This window comes from Juglans microcarpa x Juglans regia, chromosome 1D (assembly GCF_004785595.1).
Source record: "Juglans microcarpa x Juglans regia isolate MS1-56 chromosome 1D, Jm3101_v1.0, whole genome shotgun sequence".
NCBI classification, from domain to species: Eukaryota; Viridiplantae; Streptophyta; class Magnoliopsida; order Fagales; family Juglandaceae; genus Juglans; species Juglans microcarpa x Juglans regia.
Genome location: NC_054594.1, coordinates 31,231,902 through 31,248,795, shown reverse-complemented (window position 1 = coordinate 31,248,795; position 16,894 = coordinate 31,231,902). Strand labels below are relative to the sequence as shown.

The following is a 16,894-nucleotide window of genomic DNA, read 5'->3' as shown; positions in this document are numbered from 1 at the left end:
ATTGTTATGTATTTTAATATTAAATGTATTTTAAGTATTTTAATTAATAAATATATTTAAAGCGTATTTATTATGTTTTTTAAGTATCCTAATTATTATGTATTTTAATTATTTTAATTATTAAGTGCAATTAAAGTGTATTATTATGTAATTTAAGTATTTTAATTATTACGTATTTTAATATTAAGTGTATTTTAAGTAACTGTAAATATTAAGTGTGATTTAAGTATCCTAATTAGTATATTTTTTAATATTGAGTGTATTTTAAATATTTTGATTATTAAGTGTATTTTAATTATCCTAATAAATATAATTTAGTAATTAAATTGTTTTCTGCATTAATGTTCAAACGGGTTTGAGCATGGGTGACCGTTCGAACGATTTGATTTTGCGATCAAACGGTCAAACCCAGAATATGCACCAGAGAGTAAAACATAATCGCAAAACATTTCCCCATCACCCCAAACATCAATTCACAGTGAAGATAAATACACAAATACATAGATTGGATGATAAAAACTATTATAGAGAGAAATACACAATGAAGATAAATATTATACAAACATCAATAAACGATTTGAAGATAAATACATAATGAAGATAAATACACAAATATCACTTCAGAATGAAGATAAATTCACAATATGGACATACTACCTTGAGCTATGCAAACCGAAATAACTTAAGAAACACCTACAAAAGTGTGTTTAAACAAATATTACAAGCTAATGAAGAAAATGAGTTAGTTTATATAGAAATTTAAAAAAAAAAACTTACCTTCAATCAATATAGTGCTAATGTTTATAGATTTTGTGGATAGAATGAAGGATTATGAAGAGAAAAGTGGAGGATTGTGGAGAAGATGAGTGTTTTGGGCGCTGGTTGAAGAAGAATAAATGAGAAATGAGAGAAGTTCGTGGGCTGAGGGGTTCGTATGTTTAAAACTTTTTACGGTGACTTTTTTCATTGTAATAAGTTCTACAGACATTGAAACAACGTCGTTCTAATTAAAATACAACTTATTACTGCGGAATAAGTTGTCACCTAGGTTGTCGGATACTGTTCAAACAAATAATTGTGGAGTTCGAACGTGAAAATTCAATGGAAAATTTTCCCACTTACAAAATTTTGGCTGAAGTGTTCGAAAAGTTAATTGTGGTGTTTGAATGTGAAAATTCAATGAGCGCCAAAATTTTTCGCAACCAAAAATTGGGGGCAGCGTTTGAACTTTCTTCTTTATGTATATTACCATTCGATCATTTTACATTTGGTTGGTCGGTGTTATATCCCATTCGAACGTAATTGTGGATTTAAATAATACTAATTTTATCTCTTTTAATCGAACTATATTATTATAATTATTTAATTCAACCGCATTATTAAATTTGTTTATTAATTCACTATATATATATTGTGATATATAAATATAATATTAGTATAAGTATAACAATTGTATAGCTATTATAAGTTATGATAACTATACTGATATAAGTTATATATATAATAACTTGTGAGACAATGTCTGTTTTTTATCTCTATTTTTTTACATAAAGTGATACTCTTTTATGAGAGTTTCTAGAAGTTAAGACAATGTACGTCGTTAAAAAATTTATGTGTGGGGAGGCGTACAACAGATGTATAGTTTGGCTTGTATTCAGAGTTTTTCTTTATATTGAATAGTCACAGTTGTAACTTCCTTCATGGGTGAAATGAAGTCTATTTCCTATATATATATATATAAAGTATACTGATATAAGTTATATCATAATATAACACTATTTAGTTAATAATATATAATATAGTTATTATATAGTTACTATAGTTACTATTATAAGTTAATTATATTATAATTACTATTAGAACTTAAGATAACTATACTCATATAAGTTATAATAACAATACTATACTTATATATAATTACTATATATTAATAAGTACTATATATATAGTCAATTGGATTATATAGCTAGTATAGTATAAGTATTATATATAGTTACTATATAGCTATTAGTAACATTTATTATAATACTATATAGTGTATATACGTTCGAACGTTACAATTGAGCATTTGACCAGGAATTATGTACGTTCGAACGGTTATACCAACATGTTCAAACAGGACTCACTATAAAGGTGCCCAGAACCGCAGCAGCCTCATTTCCGTTCAAACTTTAAAAACTTTTGAACAATAGTCAATACAATGCCATTTCACCATTGTATTACCATCACTGTCGACCCGCAGTACCACTATCAAAGAGGTACATTATTTATTTCATATTTTTATACTTTTGTTGTTATTTTTCACTATTATTTAAAAGTTATACAAAACTTATTCTAAATTTAGATTTACTACTCTAGGGCTGTAAAACACAAGGCCAAAATGGTTCTATGGACATTTCAGCATTGTGTGTGTTTTATTTTGTAGAAGAAACGAAAGAAATCAGTGGGATTCCTTTCGTTTCAATGGCCATTGAGTCAACTCAACCATTGCTGAGCTTGATTTAGTTTCCGTTTGAACGTGTAAATCATGTTTAAACGATAAGAACCGAAAAGACTTTATTGGAAATAGTGTCTCAATCATTCGACTGCTTATATAAAACACCATTCGAAAGGTTCTATACCGTTTGAATGATTAGAACCCAAAAGACTTTCTTGGGAAAGGTGTCTCAACCATTTGACTGCCTATGTACAACACCGTTCGAACGGGTTTACGTCTGTCGAACTGGTAGAACCCAAAAGACTTTCTTAGGAATGGTGTCTCAACTGTTTGACTATCTATATACAAAACCGTTCGAACTGTATGTCAGAGTTCGAACAATTATAACCCAAAAGCAAAACCTTTCCAACGCCATTTTCAGCATTCGAACGAGTAAACACAGAAAACATATTTACATTGTTTCATTAATTATATAATTTTATGATTTTTTTGTATATTATATTTTGTAACTAATCTTATTAATTTTATTATTTAAATTTAAGGTTGAAATGTCTGCTAGGGGATCAAGGTCAAAGCGTGCCAGACCAGGGGAATTAGGTTCCTTTAGTAGTACGGTCGATACATTATTAGGCCGTAAAGTTTTACTGGAGCGTCAAGTGAAGATCGACAATTTTCAAGATCTTCTCTTCGAGGGCCGCTCATTGACATCGATATTTGTAGAGCGCAGTTTGTCATTGATTTTGGACCATAGGGATGAAGCGTTCCAGTTCGTATCACATTGATCTCGTTACTGACTTTTATAGAGGGCTTGGTGCCTCCGGTCTGGATGATGATGGTAAATATATTATTAGCATACAAGATATTTCATTCCCGTTCTCGGCAAACATACTTGCCGATTTTATCGGTGTCGCACATTTGGAGACTGCATATCTAAACATGGTGCCTAGAGAGTCTACAGTTGGTGAGGAGACAGTTGAGAACAAGGGCACTGATCCTGATAGACTGGATGGCCTCTCGGATGCAGAGGTGAGGTAGTTGGTTCTTTGGTGATGATTAAGTTCAAAATCTTGAAAAAATCTGATAAATGAACTTGTTTGATGCTCTTCATCCCATTGACCATTGGCAGCACAAGACAGAGGTTGGCACGGATAGGGTGAGATTTATGATACGTGTCGCTCGTTGATGCATATCGACCTAGTGGGTTATATATTCACTAGGATGCGATCAAAGGTTTCATATGTTACGACAGATATTTTGCCGTTCGGCCTCCTGATCACACGATTACTATTTTCGATTGGGGTCATACCTAATATAGCTGAGCGTATTCAGGAGCTGATTGGACTTATCAACGCCTCCACCCTGTTACCGAGCACGAGGCACTCAAGCTTCATCTTCATGCTCCTACTACAGAGCCTGTCGATACTCAGACCAGAGATGCACACTCGACTCATCATGGAGTACCGACCGATCAGACATCCATGTAGCCCGAAGCATCACACACTGTTATTGTTGATCAAATTACTGATATTGTGTGTACGGAGATCCAGATTGCCTTTGGAGGCTTACGTACAGAGTTCATGTGTGCCATTGATCGCGTGTCTCGAACTCAGGAGATGATATCTACTAGATTGACATAGATAGAGGTAAAAATAGATTCAATCAAGGATGTCGTCAAAGAGTTTGGGACATAGTATTTTATTATATATTTGTAATTTGTTTTCATTTTGGTATGGATAATATTTGATGTTTTCTAAGTTTAATTAATTATGCATTATATCTTTTTTTATAAATTAATTGTTCGTTACTATTATTAATTCTATAATTGATTAAATATTTTATTAAATTAGTGTCATCGTTCGAACGTTAACTTACCGTTCGAAAATGGTGATTTACACGTTCAAACTGTTTCAATGGACGTTCGAACGATAAATTAGTTTCCTGTGAACCACCCGCCAATTTTTCCACAAAACGCGAATGATTATTTCACTAGAGATGAGATTTATTGTCCCTAATTATATAGTTCAAATGCGTTCAAATTGGAAGCATGTATCAGAAGTTTTTTGGGACGAAATCATAATTTCGTCCTTAAAAGTTACATACATTTTGGGACGATTTTCATTTCGTTCCATAGAAAAATGGTCCCAAAAACTCAAAATTGTTGAAGTGTTATTTGGATTAATTTTTGGATCAATCCCCTTGTCTCTTGTCCTTTTAAGGATTTCTCACCCTTTTTTTTTTTTGTTTTTGTATCTTTGAGGGTTGGCCTCTTGTGCTTTAATCCTTTAAAAATTTACCTCGTTCATTGTTATTTCCACATATAACTAGTGATGGAAAATATGTTGTAATCACTAAAACAAAAATGTTTATTTTGGACAAAAATTTTGGTCGGAAAAAAAATCATTTTCGATGGTAGCAAATGAGTCATTTTCATTACAAATATCTCGTCTAAAATAAGTATATATTTTTCTTGTAGTACGTGACAAATTTCATTTTTAAAAAGTAAAAGAAAAAAATAGCAACCGAAAGATCACAAGACATGATGCATGCAAGCTTATGGCCGATCGAAGGGTTCGTAAATGACACTTAATGTAGTCATGCATTACTATTAAACCATGATACGTGCAGCTAGAATACAACATTCGCTTAATTTTACCCATCATAAATATTGTAAAACTAAATAAAAGTAGTAAAAGAATTGAAAAACCACAATATCTAGAATTAGTTATTCAGGAACTAAATATTATTTTTCTCAACTTTCTTATTGTAAGTCTATTACAAATGCTCCTCAAGACATCCTTTTATAGGCATGGGGATACATGATATTAAATGAGTACATCTTCGTTAAGGAATGAAAATACTTAAATTGAAGGGATATATGAACATGAGAAATAGGGATACATGAATATGGAAGAATTCTAATGGTCATCCATCAAATACATTCCATGAATTTATAACACTTCCCCTTGGATGACCATACACAAAGAATATGTCTTGTTAAAACCTTGTCAAAGAAAACCCAGCGGGAAAAACTTATGGCCAAACAAAAAAAGTACAACATTCGAATGTGTCTTTAAATGCTTTAGGATTGCATCATCAAAACCTTGCAAAGTAAAACCTTATGAGAAAAACCTTAGCGAAGGAAAAAGAGTAAAATTTAGATGATAATTGACTTCCCCTCGCAGGTATACAAATGTTCAATTGTTCATGATGAAAGATTCTTGAGCTGTCGCATTCCAATATTGTGTATCAACTTTTTGAATGTTGCAGTTGGTAAAGTTTTAGTGAATAAGTCTATCAAGTTATCAATTGACTGTATTTTCTTGACATCAATGTCACCACCCTTTTGAAGCTCGTGTATATAAAAGAATTTTGTTGAAATATGCTTGGTCCTATTGCTTTTGATGTAGCCGCTTATTATTTGCATAATACATGCCTCATTATCTTTGTATAATATTGTTCGGCCACCTTTGATTGTGGGTAAACCACACTTTTCTTGAATATGCTGAATTATTAATCTTAATCAAGTGCATTCACAACTTGTTTCACGTATTGTAATAAATTCTGAGTGATTGGACGAAGTAGCTACTATTATTTGTTTGACAGACTTCCATGTTACCTCCATATGTAAATAGGTATCTTGTTTGAAAATGCCTTTTATGCGGATCAGATAGATAACCTGCATTTGCATATCCAATTAATTGTCTGCTTGATTCTTTTGGATAAAATAATCCCATGTCATTCGTACCATGAAGGTAACGTAGGACATGTTTGACTCCATTCCAATGTTTTCGAGTTGGTACAGAATTATATCTTGCTAGTAAGTTGACTGAAATTGCAATATCAGGTCTTGTAGAATTTGCAAGATACATTAAAACATCAATTGTACTAAGATATGGTACTTCAGGACTAAGAATCTCTTCATCTTCCCCTCGAGAATGAAAAAGGGTTCTTCTCAATATCAAGTGATCGAACAACCATTGGAGTACTTAAAGGGTGAGTTTTATCCATATAAAAGTGATTCATGACTTTTTCTGTATATGTAGACTGATGAACTAAAATTTCATTTGAAAGATGTTCAATTTGTAAACCAAGAAAAAATTTGGTTTTTTTCAAAATCTTTCATTTCAAATTTATTTTTCAAACAAGTTGCAGTTTTCGTAAGTTTTTCTGGAGTTCCAACGAGATTTAAATCATCCACATATACTGCACTAATTGCAAATCCAGACTCTAACTTCTTAATAAAAACATATAGACAAATTGGATTATTCTCAAATCTTTTTTTCAATAGATATTCGCTAAAACGATTGTACCACATGCGTCCGGATTGTTTTAAATCATATAATGATTTTTGTCGCTTGATAGAATAAATACTTCTGAATTTTGAATTATATGCTTCGAGTAGTTTATTTCCTTCAGGGATTTTCATGTATATATCATTATCTAGTGATCCATATAAATATGCGGTAACCACATCCATTAAATGCATATCCAAACTTTCTATTACTATCAAACTAATAAAAAATCTAAATGTAATTAAATCCATTACAGGAGAATATGTTTCTTGAGAATCAATATCAGGTTTCTACGAGAAACCTTGTGCAACAAGTCGTACTTTATATCTCATAATTTTAGGTGTTTGGACGATAGGTCCAAATACTTCACATTTTGCAAGTGAATTTAATTCTGTATTAATTGCATTTTTCTTTTTTGGCCAATCATTTCTATGTCGATATTCTGCGACGGTTTGTGGTTCAATTTCATCATTACTTCTAGTAATGTCAATTGCAACTTTAAATGAAAATTATTGTAAAATATATTGTTGACAATAATTTTCATTTCTATCCCATAATTCTCCTATACTTACATAATTTATTGAGATCTTGTTATTTTCAAGTACATGTTAATCTTCAGGAGATTTCTGTTCAGGGGATTCTTTTTCAGGAGAATTTGGTGTTGAAAGTTTGGATGAATCAATTGATTTTGTTGCTTGTTTTGTGGGTATGGTTTCTTCAAGAATACTAATTTATTTTGCTTTTCTCTTTCGGAGAATCTTATCCTTTGCACCAGTAGATTTTTCACGCTTCAGGTATGTTTTAGATTCATTTGCTGATTGATTTATTGATTGTCTTACAGGGACTTCAATCCGCGTAGGGGATATTAGCAGCTGAAATATGAGATTTTATTATTTTCTTACAATCAGTAAATGCATCCGGTAATTAATTTGCAATACCTTGTAAATGAATAATCCTCTAAACTTTTAGTTCACATTGATTTGTATGAAGATCATTATGAGATAATATTGATGCATTCCATGTTATTTCTTTTTGTACTCCAAGCACATTATCTTTTCCTAATGGTGGAAAAACTGTTTCATCAAAATGACAATCTTCGAAACATGCCTTAAAAATATCACCAGGTGCCCATCTTAGTGCGTTTAGGAGGTACAATCGAAATATAGATAACACAACCAAAAATACAAAGATGAAAAATATTTGGTGGTTGACCAAAAACAAGTTGCAATGGGGAGCATTTATTATGGGCAGTTAGTCTAATCCGAACTAATGATGCCGCATATAAAATTGCATGTCTCCAAGAAGAAACAGGTAGTTTTGTTCTCATAAGCAAAAGTCTAGCAATTAATTGAAGTCGTTTAATAAACAATTCAGCTAAACCATTCTGAGTATGCACATGGGCAATTGAATGTTCAACATGAATTCCTATTGAGATGCAATAATCATCAAAGGCTTGAGATGTAAATTCTGCTGCATTATCCAATCTGATAGAGTTGATTGGATAATTAAGAAATTGAGCTCGTAATCTAATAATTTGTGCAAGTAGTCTAGCGAATGCAACATTACTAATAGAGAGTAGACAAACATGTGACCATCTAGTTTATGCATCTATTAAAACCATAAAATATCTAAATGGTTCACATGGCTGATGTATTGGCCCACATATATCCCCATGAATTCTTTCTAAAAATGATGGAGATTCAATTACTACTTTAGAAGGGGATGATATGATAATAAGTTTTCCCTGAAAACATGATGCACGTGGATAATTAGTTGGTAAAAGAATATTCAGGTAATTCTTTAGAAGATGTCCATGTGAGTTTTCAATTATTCGTCACATCATAATTGATCCCAGATGTCCAAGGAGATCATGCCAAAGCATAAATTTTTTTTTGGATCAGAGCACTTCTGGTGCATTACAATATTGGATTTAATTATACTCATAGTTGTATAATATAAGCTCGAGGAAAAAGCTGACAGTTTTTCTAATATGAATTTTTGGCCCGAAATAATAGAAGTAATGTAAAAATATTCATTACTGTTTTCATTGGTGGTTTCAACATGATAACCTTTACGACGAATATCTTTTAAAAAATACAAAGTATCGTCAATTCAAAATTTTGTTTCTTCTGGTAACATTATATTTGCTCTTCCAAAACCTTGAATTAGATTTGAAGAACCGAATATGGTATTGAAATTAGCTCTATTTAATGTTAAATATTGAAAATATTTCTTATGTTTAAAAATTGTATGTGTGGTACAATTGTCTGCGAGACATACATCTCCATCAATTTTCTTCAAATTGATCAATTCATCAATAAAATTCATGTTTCCTTAATAAAAGTAAAACACATATAAAACTTTATTAATATAAAAGAAAATTATAATGTATTCAACGATAATAACTGAAATATAATGTGATTACAAGGTAAAGAAAGAAAATTAATTATTGTATCCAAAATCATCACTAATAAAAAAATCTGTATTTTCGTTGGGGTTCACAAAGAAAAAATATCCAAATGGGTGAGACCATTCCATTTGGGGTATAAGTTGAATCTACTGAATTCTTGTGATCAGCAAAATTCATTTTGACCCTATTTTCTTTTTCTTTAATGGAAGCCTGATATAGGTCTACCAAATGTTTTGGTGTACGATAGGTATGTGACCAATGTCCATTCATACCACATCTAAAACATTTATCCTCATAGTTATTTGCAGGCTTATTCTGTGAGCCTTTATTATCATCATTTTTTGTCTCAGTATTGTTCCACTTCTGGTGGTATATTGAGTTTCTCTTGAAGTAATTTGGACTACGGTCTCCTTGATTTTTATAATTTTTCTTACCACGATCACGTCCCTGACCAAGTCCATGATTTCCTTTATGATTATAAAATGAAGTTTGATTCGCTTCAGGGAATCAGTAGAACCAGTTGGATGAGATTGATGATTTTTCATTAAAAGTTCATTGTTCTGTTTAGCCACTAACAAACAAGATATTAGTTCAGAATATTTTGTGAACTTGCGGTCTCGATATTGTTGTTGTAGGAGCACATTCTTGGCATGGAAAGTTGTATATGTTTTTTCTAACATATCTTCATCAGTGACTTTCTCACCACATAATTTCAATTGTGAGCTTATTTTGAAAAGTGCAGAGTTGTACTCAGACACTATTTTAAAATCTTGCAGCTTCAGTGCATCCAATCATAGCGAGCCTTTGGAAGGATAACGGTCTTCTGGTGCTCGTATCACTCCCTTAGACTATTCTATAAAATCAAAGGATCTTTTATAGTGAGGTACTCACTTTTCAATTCTTCATGCAAATAATGGTGAAGAAAAATCATTGCTTTAGCACAATCCTGTAGGGACATTTCATTTTTTTCTTGGATAATATTTCCAAGGTTCATTGCATCAAGATGGATTTCAGCATCCAAAATCCAAGATAAGTAATTGTTGCCAGAAACGTCGAGAGCGACAAATTCAAATTTTGTAAGATTCAACATTATCTATAAAAAATATATTAAAAATCGAATAAGTAAATATTATAAGATTTATAATATGCAAGAATTATAAATTTTATGAAGTCATATGAATTGCATTGACAATATAATATTTTACTTCGAAGAGTATTGCATAAAATATATGTTATAGCATCATTTGAAAATACGAACATACCATAATGATTATAAAATGATATTATAAAATAGTAGAATGACTTATAGTGATTCGAGCAATCTCACAGATAGCTTTCAACATCAAATAACAAGACAATTGGCTAGAGGATCGTGCTGATAACGTGTTGTAAAACTAAAAAAAAGTAACAAGAGAATTGAAGGACTACAATATCTAGAATTAGTTCTTCAGGAACTAAATATTATTTCTCTCAACTTCCTTATTGTAAGTCTACTACAAATGCTCCTCAAGACATTCTTTTATAGGCATGGAGGATACATGATATTAAATGAGTACATGAACTTGAGAAATGAAAATACATGAATCAAAAGGATATATAAATATGAGAAATAGGGATACATGAATATGGAATAATTCTAATGGTCATCCATCAAATATATTCCATGAATTTATAACGATAAGCAAGTACTAAAATGATTTCGAGACAATTTTCATTATATTATTGTATTTAAAGTAATGCAACGTAATTATCTCAAACAAAAACAAAATACATGAGCATTCGCTTAATTTAAACTCTTTCAACTACAACATCACATGAAAGATCACAACTGCATGCAACCTCTTTATTAGAAACCCCAAAACCAATATTTGCTATAAACACAACATAAAGCCACGAATTTGTTTGCTTATGATTGAGCAGACAAGATCGATCGATATGCAAGCTTAATTTAGTTGTAGGCATCAGGGTGTGCCAAGAGGTAGCCCTCAACAGCCTTGAAAAGACCAGCTGCCTTTTCTTTGCCAGCCTTAACTTGCTCTTCCTTGATCTCGTGGTCGCCTATGGTGTGGTAGTGGCTGATGCTCTTCAAGATGGATCCTCCATCAGGAGATGCCACTATCTTGATCTCATAAGAGATTTTCTCGATTATGTTGCTCAAAGCATCACCCTCGATTATGCTGTAGCCATATGTAAAGTTCGTGTGGTCAACTTCATCGATCCTGTGCTTCACATACTTGAATTGGCTGCCTGAAAACGTAGAAAAAAAAACACTTAGTTTCATCCTCTCAACATTATTAATTTACATCTAATTAGGCTATGAACAAATTAACGAGATGGCCTGGAAACTAACCTTCGCCAAAGGTAATCTTCTTGATAGTTCCAGGCCCTCCATTTCCTTCAATGATTTCAGAAGCCTGAATGGCCTGAGGTACAACCTTTGGGATGAGGTTGTCTGCATCAAGGATGAAGGCCTTGAACAACTTAGCCGGTGGGATAACAGAGGTGGACTCAGTTTCATAATTGAAAACCCCCATATTGTTGAGCTAAGATCGAGTTGGGAAGTGATCAAAGGTACTATATATGATGAGGATTGATAGAACTTTAGAGAGAGTTTGAGTTTGGGAGATAATTATGAGTACTAGAGGGTGGTATATATATATATATATATAGACTGGGACTAGTACTGATCAAGGCCGTGACCGTAGCTTGTAGTATGAAAGTGTTTTTTTATCCTACACCTAGAAGTTGAGTAGTTTCAAATATTCTTTTGGGTGTTCCCACCATGAATTAATTGGATCTTGATTTTCTAAAAGAAGAATTTTTAAATTGGTCAAAGAAAAGCACCTTCTAGAAATATTTAATAAGAAGAATTTAAAAAAAAAAAAAAAAAAAAGACCCAAGTACTGATTCCATGAGATGTTTTGCTAATATCAAGTGTTTCATGAATACTTTCTACATAACTTAATGCTCAAATAGTACTTAGGGCTAACCATGATCATAGTAATTAAGAAAATAAGGGTAAAAATAGCTTGTATAGTACTTTCATAGTTTGAACTTAATTTATGTCAACTATATACTGATAAAGTGTTAAAAATTACATGATTAAGTTGCTAAAATGAATGATTTGTTTAACCAAAAAATGAATTAAGCACTTAATTATATAGTAAAGTTTAATGCTTGACTCAATGTTAAATTCTGATTAATATCTCAAATTTTATTCTAATATTTTTGTTAATGATTGCAGGGCATTGTGGGAAAGTTGTTAAAAATATATGGGTATTCTTGGAATTACCCAACTGACACAGCAACTACAAAGAATGCTCTGAAAACTCACGCAAAACACTAGTGACTTGAGGGGCAGACATGCGGATAGTAGCTTCCAGGAGACGCAGCACAAAGGAACTTGGGCTGGATCGAGCGGCTCAAGGCGCGCTGCAGAGGCTGGAATGGTGCAGGGCACTCACGCGTAAGAGGAGCAGCTTGAGACGCGAACTGCAGAGGAGGATTGGAGTCAAAACGCAAGGGGCTGCAGATGAAATGCGGATCTGTGCTGGGCTGGCTCAAAACGCAGTAAATGGAGAGATGAAATGCTCACGCGGGGTTGGCCCGAAACACATGAAAAGGGGCCGCGACTCACGCACACTCAAAAGGCAGAAATTGGTGTTGGGCAGAAACGGACAGCAGCAGGGATGCACGAAGTGGAACGCGGGAGCTGAGATCAAAACGGGCAGCTAGTAGAAGCGAAACGCACAGCAGGGACGAAACGCGCAGCAGAAGGGAGAGATCAAAACGCACGATCTGCAAACGTGAAATGCAGAGAGGGAGAGAGTATAAAAAGAAAAGATTTTTGGCCGAAAGGGTCTGCTGGTTTTTGGGACTTATTTTCGTTCGGCGTTCTTTCGTTCGGCGTTCTTCTTCTTCTTCATTTTATTTTCCAGTTATTTTTACTGCCATTTTATTTTATTTTCCGCCTATTTTTATAGTTCTGAGTTTCGGATTTCAGCACATTTTAGGGATATAGTAAATTTTTCATTCAGCAATTTTCCTTTGAAACAGTATTTAGTGATGTTGGATTTTAATGTTCTTGAGCATTTTGTTAATCTAGAGATGATAGGCTAGATTTTTAGCTTGGGATTCAATGAGTAACCCATGACTATTTGGGATTGGATTCTCTTCAACAATTAGTGCTTTTGATGATTAACTTGATGGATTATATTTCAATGTGCATCTAGAAAATATTAGAGTTCTTTGTTCTTGGTTTAGATCAATTGTAGACGTAAGGCACAATTGATACTTGAACAAGTAACATGACTTTGATTTTTTCTTTCATTTTTCTATGATTGTCATATAATTTGTCAAGTAGTTTTATTAAAATAAAAATTGTGGTTTATTGCTATATTATCCGACCATGATCTCTAGGAATGAGAGAATGGTTGAGAGAAAATGAAAAGAGAAGTAAATCCATCACCAAATTAGTGGGTGAAAATTGCGTCCCAAGTGTTTGTTTAATTGCTTCTTACAAGTTTAAGTCAACTTCCGCGCATTTTCTTTAAAGCTCGATTTTTAGCAATTTTAGAAAAAAAAAAAAAATAGATTCACTTTTATTTTCAGCTTTACTATGTTTGATCATCCCGACAATTTCACTCATAATCCATTCCACACTCTCTTAGTAAATAGCCCCATTTAGATGTTAATATTGTTAGCGGTTAATTTCTAAAATTTATTTTTCTTTTCTTATTATTATTCTTTTGTTCATTGCTAGCTCATTTAGTTTAATCTTTTCTTATCATTTTAAACTTTCGTGTCACTCCAAACGGTAATATGTTGTCTTGTGAAAATGAAATGTTTACTAAATTCTTATTGTCCCTGTGAATTCGATCTTGAGATTTACCCTTGTATTATTTTGACAATTTCTATGCTTGGAAGTCAAAATTAAAAACTGATCATATACTCTGCAGCATTTTGCAATTTTCCAAGACTTGAAAATTAACGTCTTTGATTCAAGGATGGCTGCCGCTAGCCAACAAATCCCACCAATAAAATATCTCTTTTCAGTACAAGTATTTCCACATACAAACAGACTTTAAACAAGATGCTTTCATACTGTACATATAAAACGAAGTCAATTATAAAAAGCGACTTAAGTGACGACGCATATTTCGCCGTCCAACGAATTTCGTTTTTCTTTTTTTTCTTTTCCTTTTTCCTATCAGATGTTTAATTTCTGGAATGGTGAGAAAAGATATACGTACAGAAATCATAAGAAAAGGGTTTTGATTTGTATATGGATCCGTGTACAAGGACACTCGTACACGATGGACCAGTCGTACTGTACCAAGTTTTTGCCATACATAGGAAAAAAGAAAATTCTATTTACTGCACCATAATTTCATTCTTTATCTCAATATGATGAGGTAGCACTACGTATCAACCTTTGTATTTATATACAAGGGTGTTCAATCCGACCGACTTTTTTTTGAATCCCGTCTGAAATTCGGAAATCAAGGTGCATCCGGGTGGTTATCCACCCGGATTACACTCGGGCAGTTAAAAAGATTACTATCAACATTTTTTTAAATTTGGCCACCCATTTTTTCTTTTAAATTCTTATGATTTCCATTCTAGGTTGCTATTAGCACTGATGTCATATTCAAGATGTGAAAACTAATGAATTTTAATTTTTGTAAATTTATATTTTAGTTTATTTAGTTGTGATGTATTATTATTTATTTTATTTTTTGTAAATTTATGTTGTGCATTGTGATGTAACAACAATATTATTTATTTGATATTTTTATTTATTTTGTCTTTTAATTGATTTTTTTTTATAAAAATCTTTTAAAAAGTGTTTAAATTATTATTTTTAAACAATTTGGACAATTTAAGCATATCAGAATTTAATCCGGGTTATAACCGGATAAATCCAGTTATAATCCTGATTAATTCGTGCAGATAATCACCCGGATTTTAGCATCCGGATCTAGATAAACACCCATATATATATATATAAATAAATAAATAAAAAGTTCGAGATAATCAGTGATATAATGTCTCACAATTATAAAGTGGAATAAAAGTGGGATAGGGAAGTATATTATATAGCAATTTTAGGAAAAAAGGGTTCAAAGGAGAAAACTTATGAGCCTAAAAGAGTGTTTTTCTCCAATTAGAAATTAGAGAATACATTAGTTATTTAATAAGAGATTATTTGTATAAATTTTAAATAGAAAAGTTTCATACCATCCATTTGTAAAAAAAGAAAAAATGAATCTCCTCTTGAAAAAGTGTTAAAAAATTTATTATTTTTCAGTAAGATCCATTTTTTCACAAAAAAAAAAAAAAAAAAAAAACCTATGGCAAAACTTGTTTATTTATAACTTGCATTACTCATTTAACAATGCTTGTTATCTAAATCCTCCTCTTACCTTTTTTTACTTGTATATAAGTCCTCTTACCAACAAACATCTCTCTCTCGTCTTTTTTTCTGATCAGACAAGCCCTTTTCACTTATCCATAAATTTTAGAAACCCTTTTGATTTTTATTAGGATGGTGTCGTGTTTAGCAATATGAAAAAGTCAAATACATTAATAATCAGTTTATTAATTAATTTAGAATGTCTCGATATGATTAAGGCTCCGATTGGGTAACACTACTATTTATTATTTTATAATTATTTTGTACCTGCTAATTTTATTATTTTTTACTACTATTTATTATTATTTAATATTTTATCATTATTTTATTATTATTTTTTTACTAATATTTACAGAATATCTGAAATCACCTTCCTAATCAAGTAAATATAGCGTACCAACTCTTATATGTAGATCTAGAGTACCACCTCTCCACATATAAGTTCATTTTTTGTCACGTAAGTCGACATGACACATGATTAGCCAAAACTCAAGATAAAGAACAATATTTATGTTTTGTGTGAAAGATTTTGACGAAAGTCAGTAATTAGCTAGATGGTTCATCCATAATCGATTTATTATGCTTGAGAATGATAAAGAAATATTGTTTCGAAATCTAGCTGTCAGTTTATTAGCAAAATCTGTGACCTGGTGCATGGGTCATGCATGTCTTCCTTTCTCTTGTTTGTCATTCCTATATATATATATTTATTCAAAAAAATATTCTCAACGTTTCAGGACGATGAAGAAGGATTTGGAAGCAGTCATATATATCCCTGAACATATATAACCACAGCAATACTAGTAATCATTTTTGTGAATTTCATGTAGTATATATCCCAAATTAATGGTAGTCGGTCATTTACAGTACGCCGGCGCCTTTCGACAAACGAGATTTCATCTTTAAGGTAATGGAATAGATCATCAATAATAATGGAAGAGTACGTGGGACATGAACAATTGTTATATATACTACAATAAATTAGGTCTTTTGGAACGAACATTTTCATCTCAAAAGACTGAAATTTTGTCCCAAAATATTTTTTAGGACGAAAAAAAATTATCCCAAGTTCGTCCCTATAAAACTGTCCCAAAAGTTATTTTGGGACGAAAATGACAAATTCGTCCCAAAAAATATCTTTTGGGACGAAATTAAGCTGGACCATTCGATCGCGTTCGAACGGAATTTTTTTCTGGGACGATTTAAATTCGTCTCAAAAATTCGTTCGAACGTAGTAAATAACATTCGAACCATGAGTAATTGTTCGAAGGGTATTTTATAGCCGGTCGATCGATACCAATCCATTCTACCAAAAACACATGAAGAAACGTTCGAACAAA

At 31.9% G+C, this 16,894-nt stretch overlaps 1 protein-coding gene across 1 annotated transcript; it reads right to left on the bottom strand.

Moving 5' to 3' along the window:
• Window positions 1-11,086: 11,086 nt before the first annotated feature.
• On the bottom strand, window positions 11,087-11,683 carry LOC121234215 (major allergen Pru ar 1-like). The gene is made up of 2 exons (XM_041130075.1): window positions 11,490-11,683; window positions 11,087-11,386 (listed from the first exon to the last, which is right to left on the bottom strand). Exons 1-2 carry the CDS (start codon window positions 11,671-11,673, stop codon window positions 11,088-11,090), a joined length of 483 nt encoding a protein of 160 aa, XP_040986009.1. The 5' UTR covers window positions 11,674-11,683; the 3' UTR covers window position 11,087.
• Between the last annotated feature and the right edge of the window lie 5,211 nt (window positions 11,684-16,894).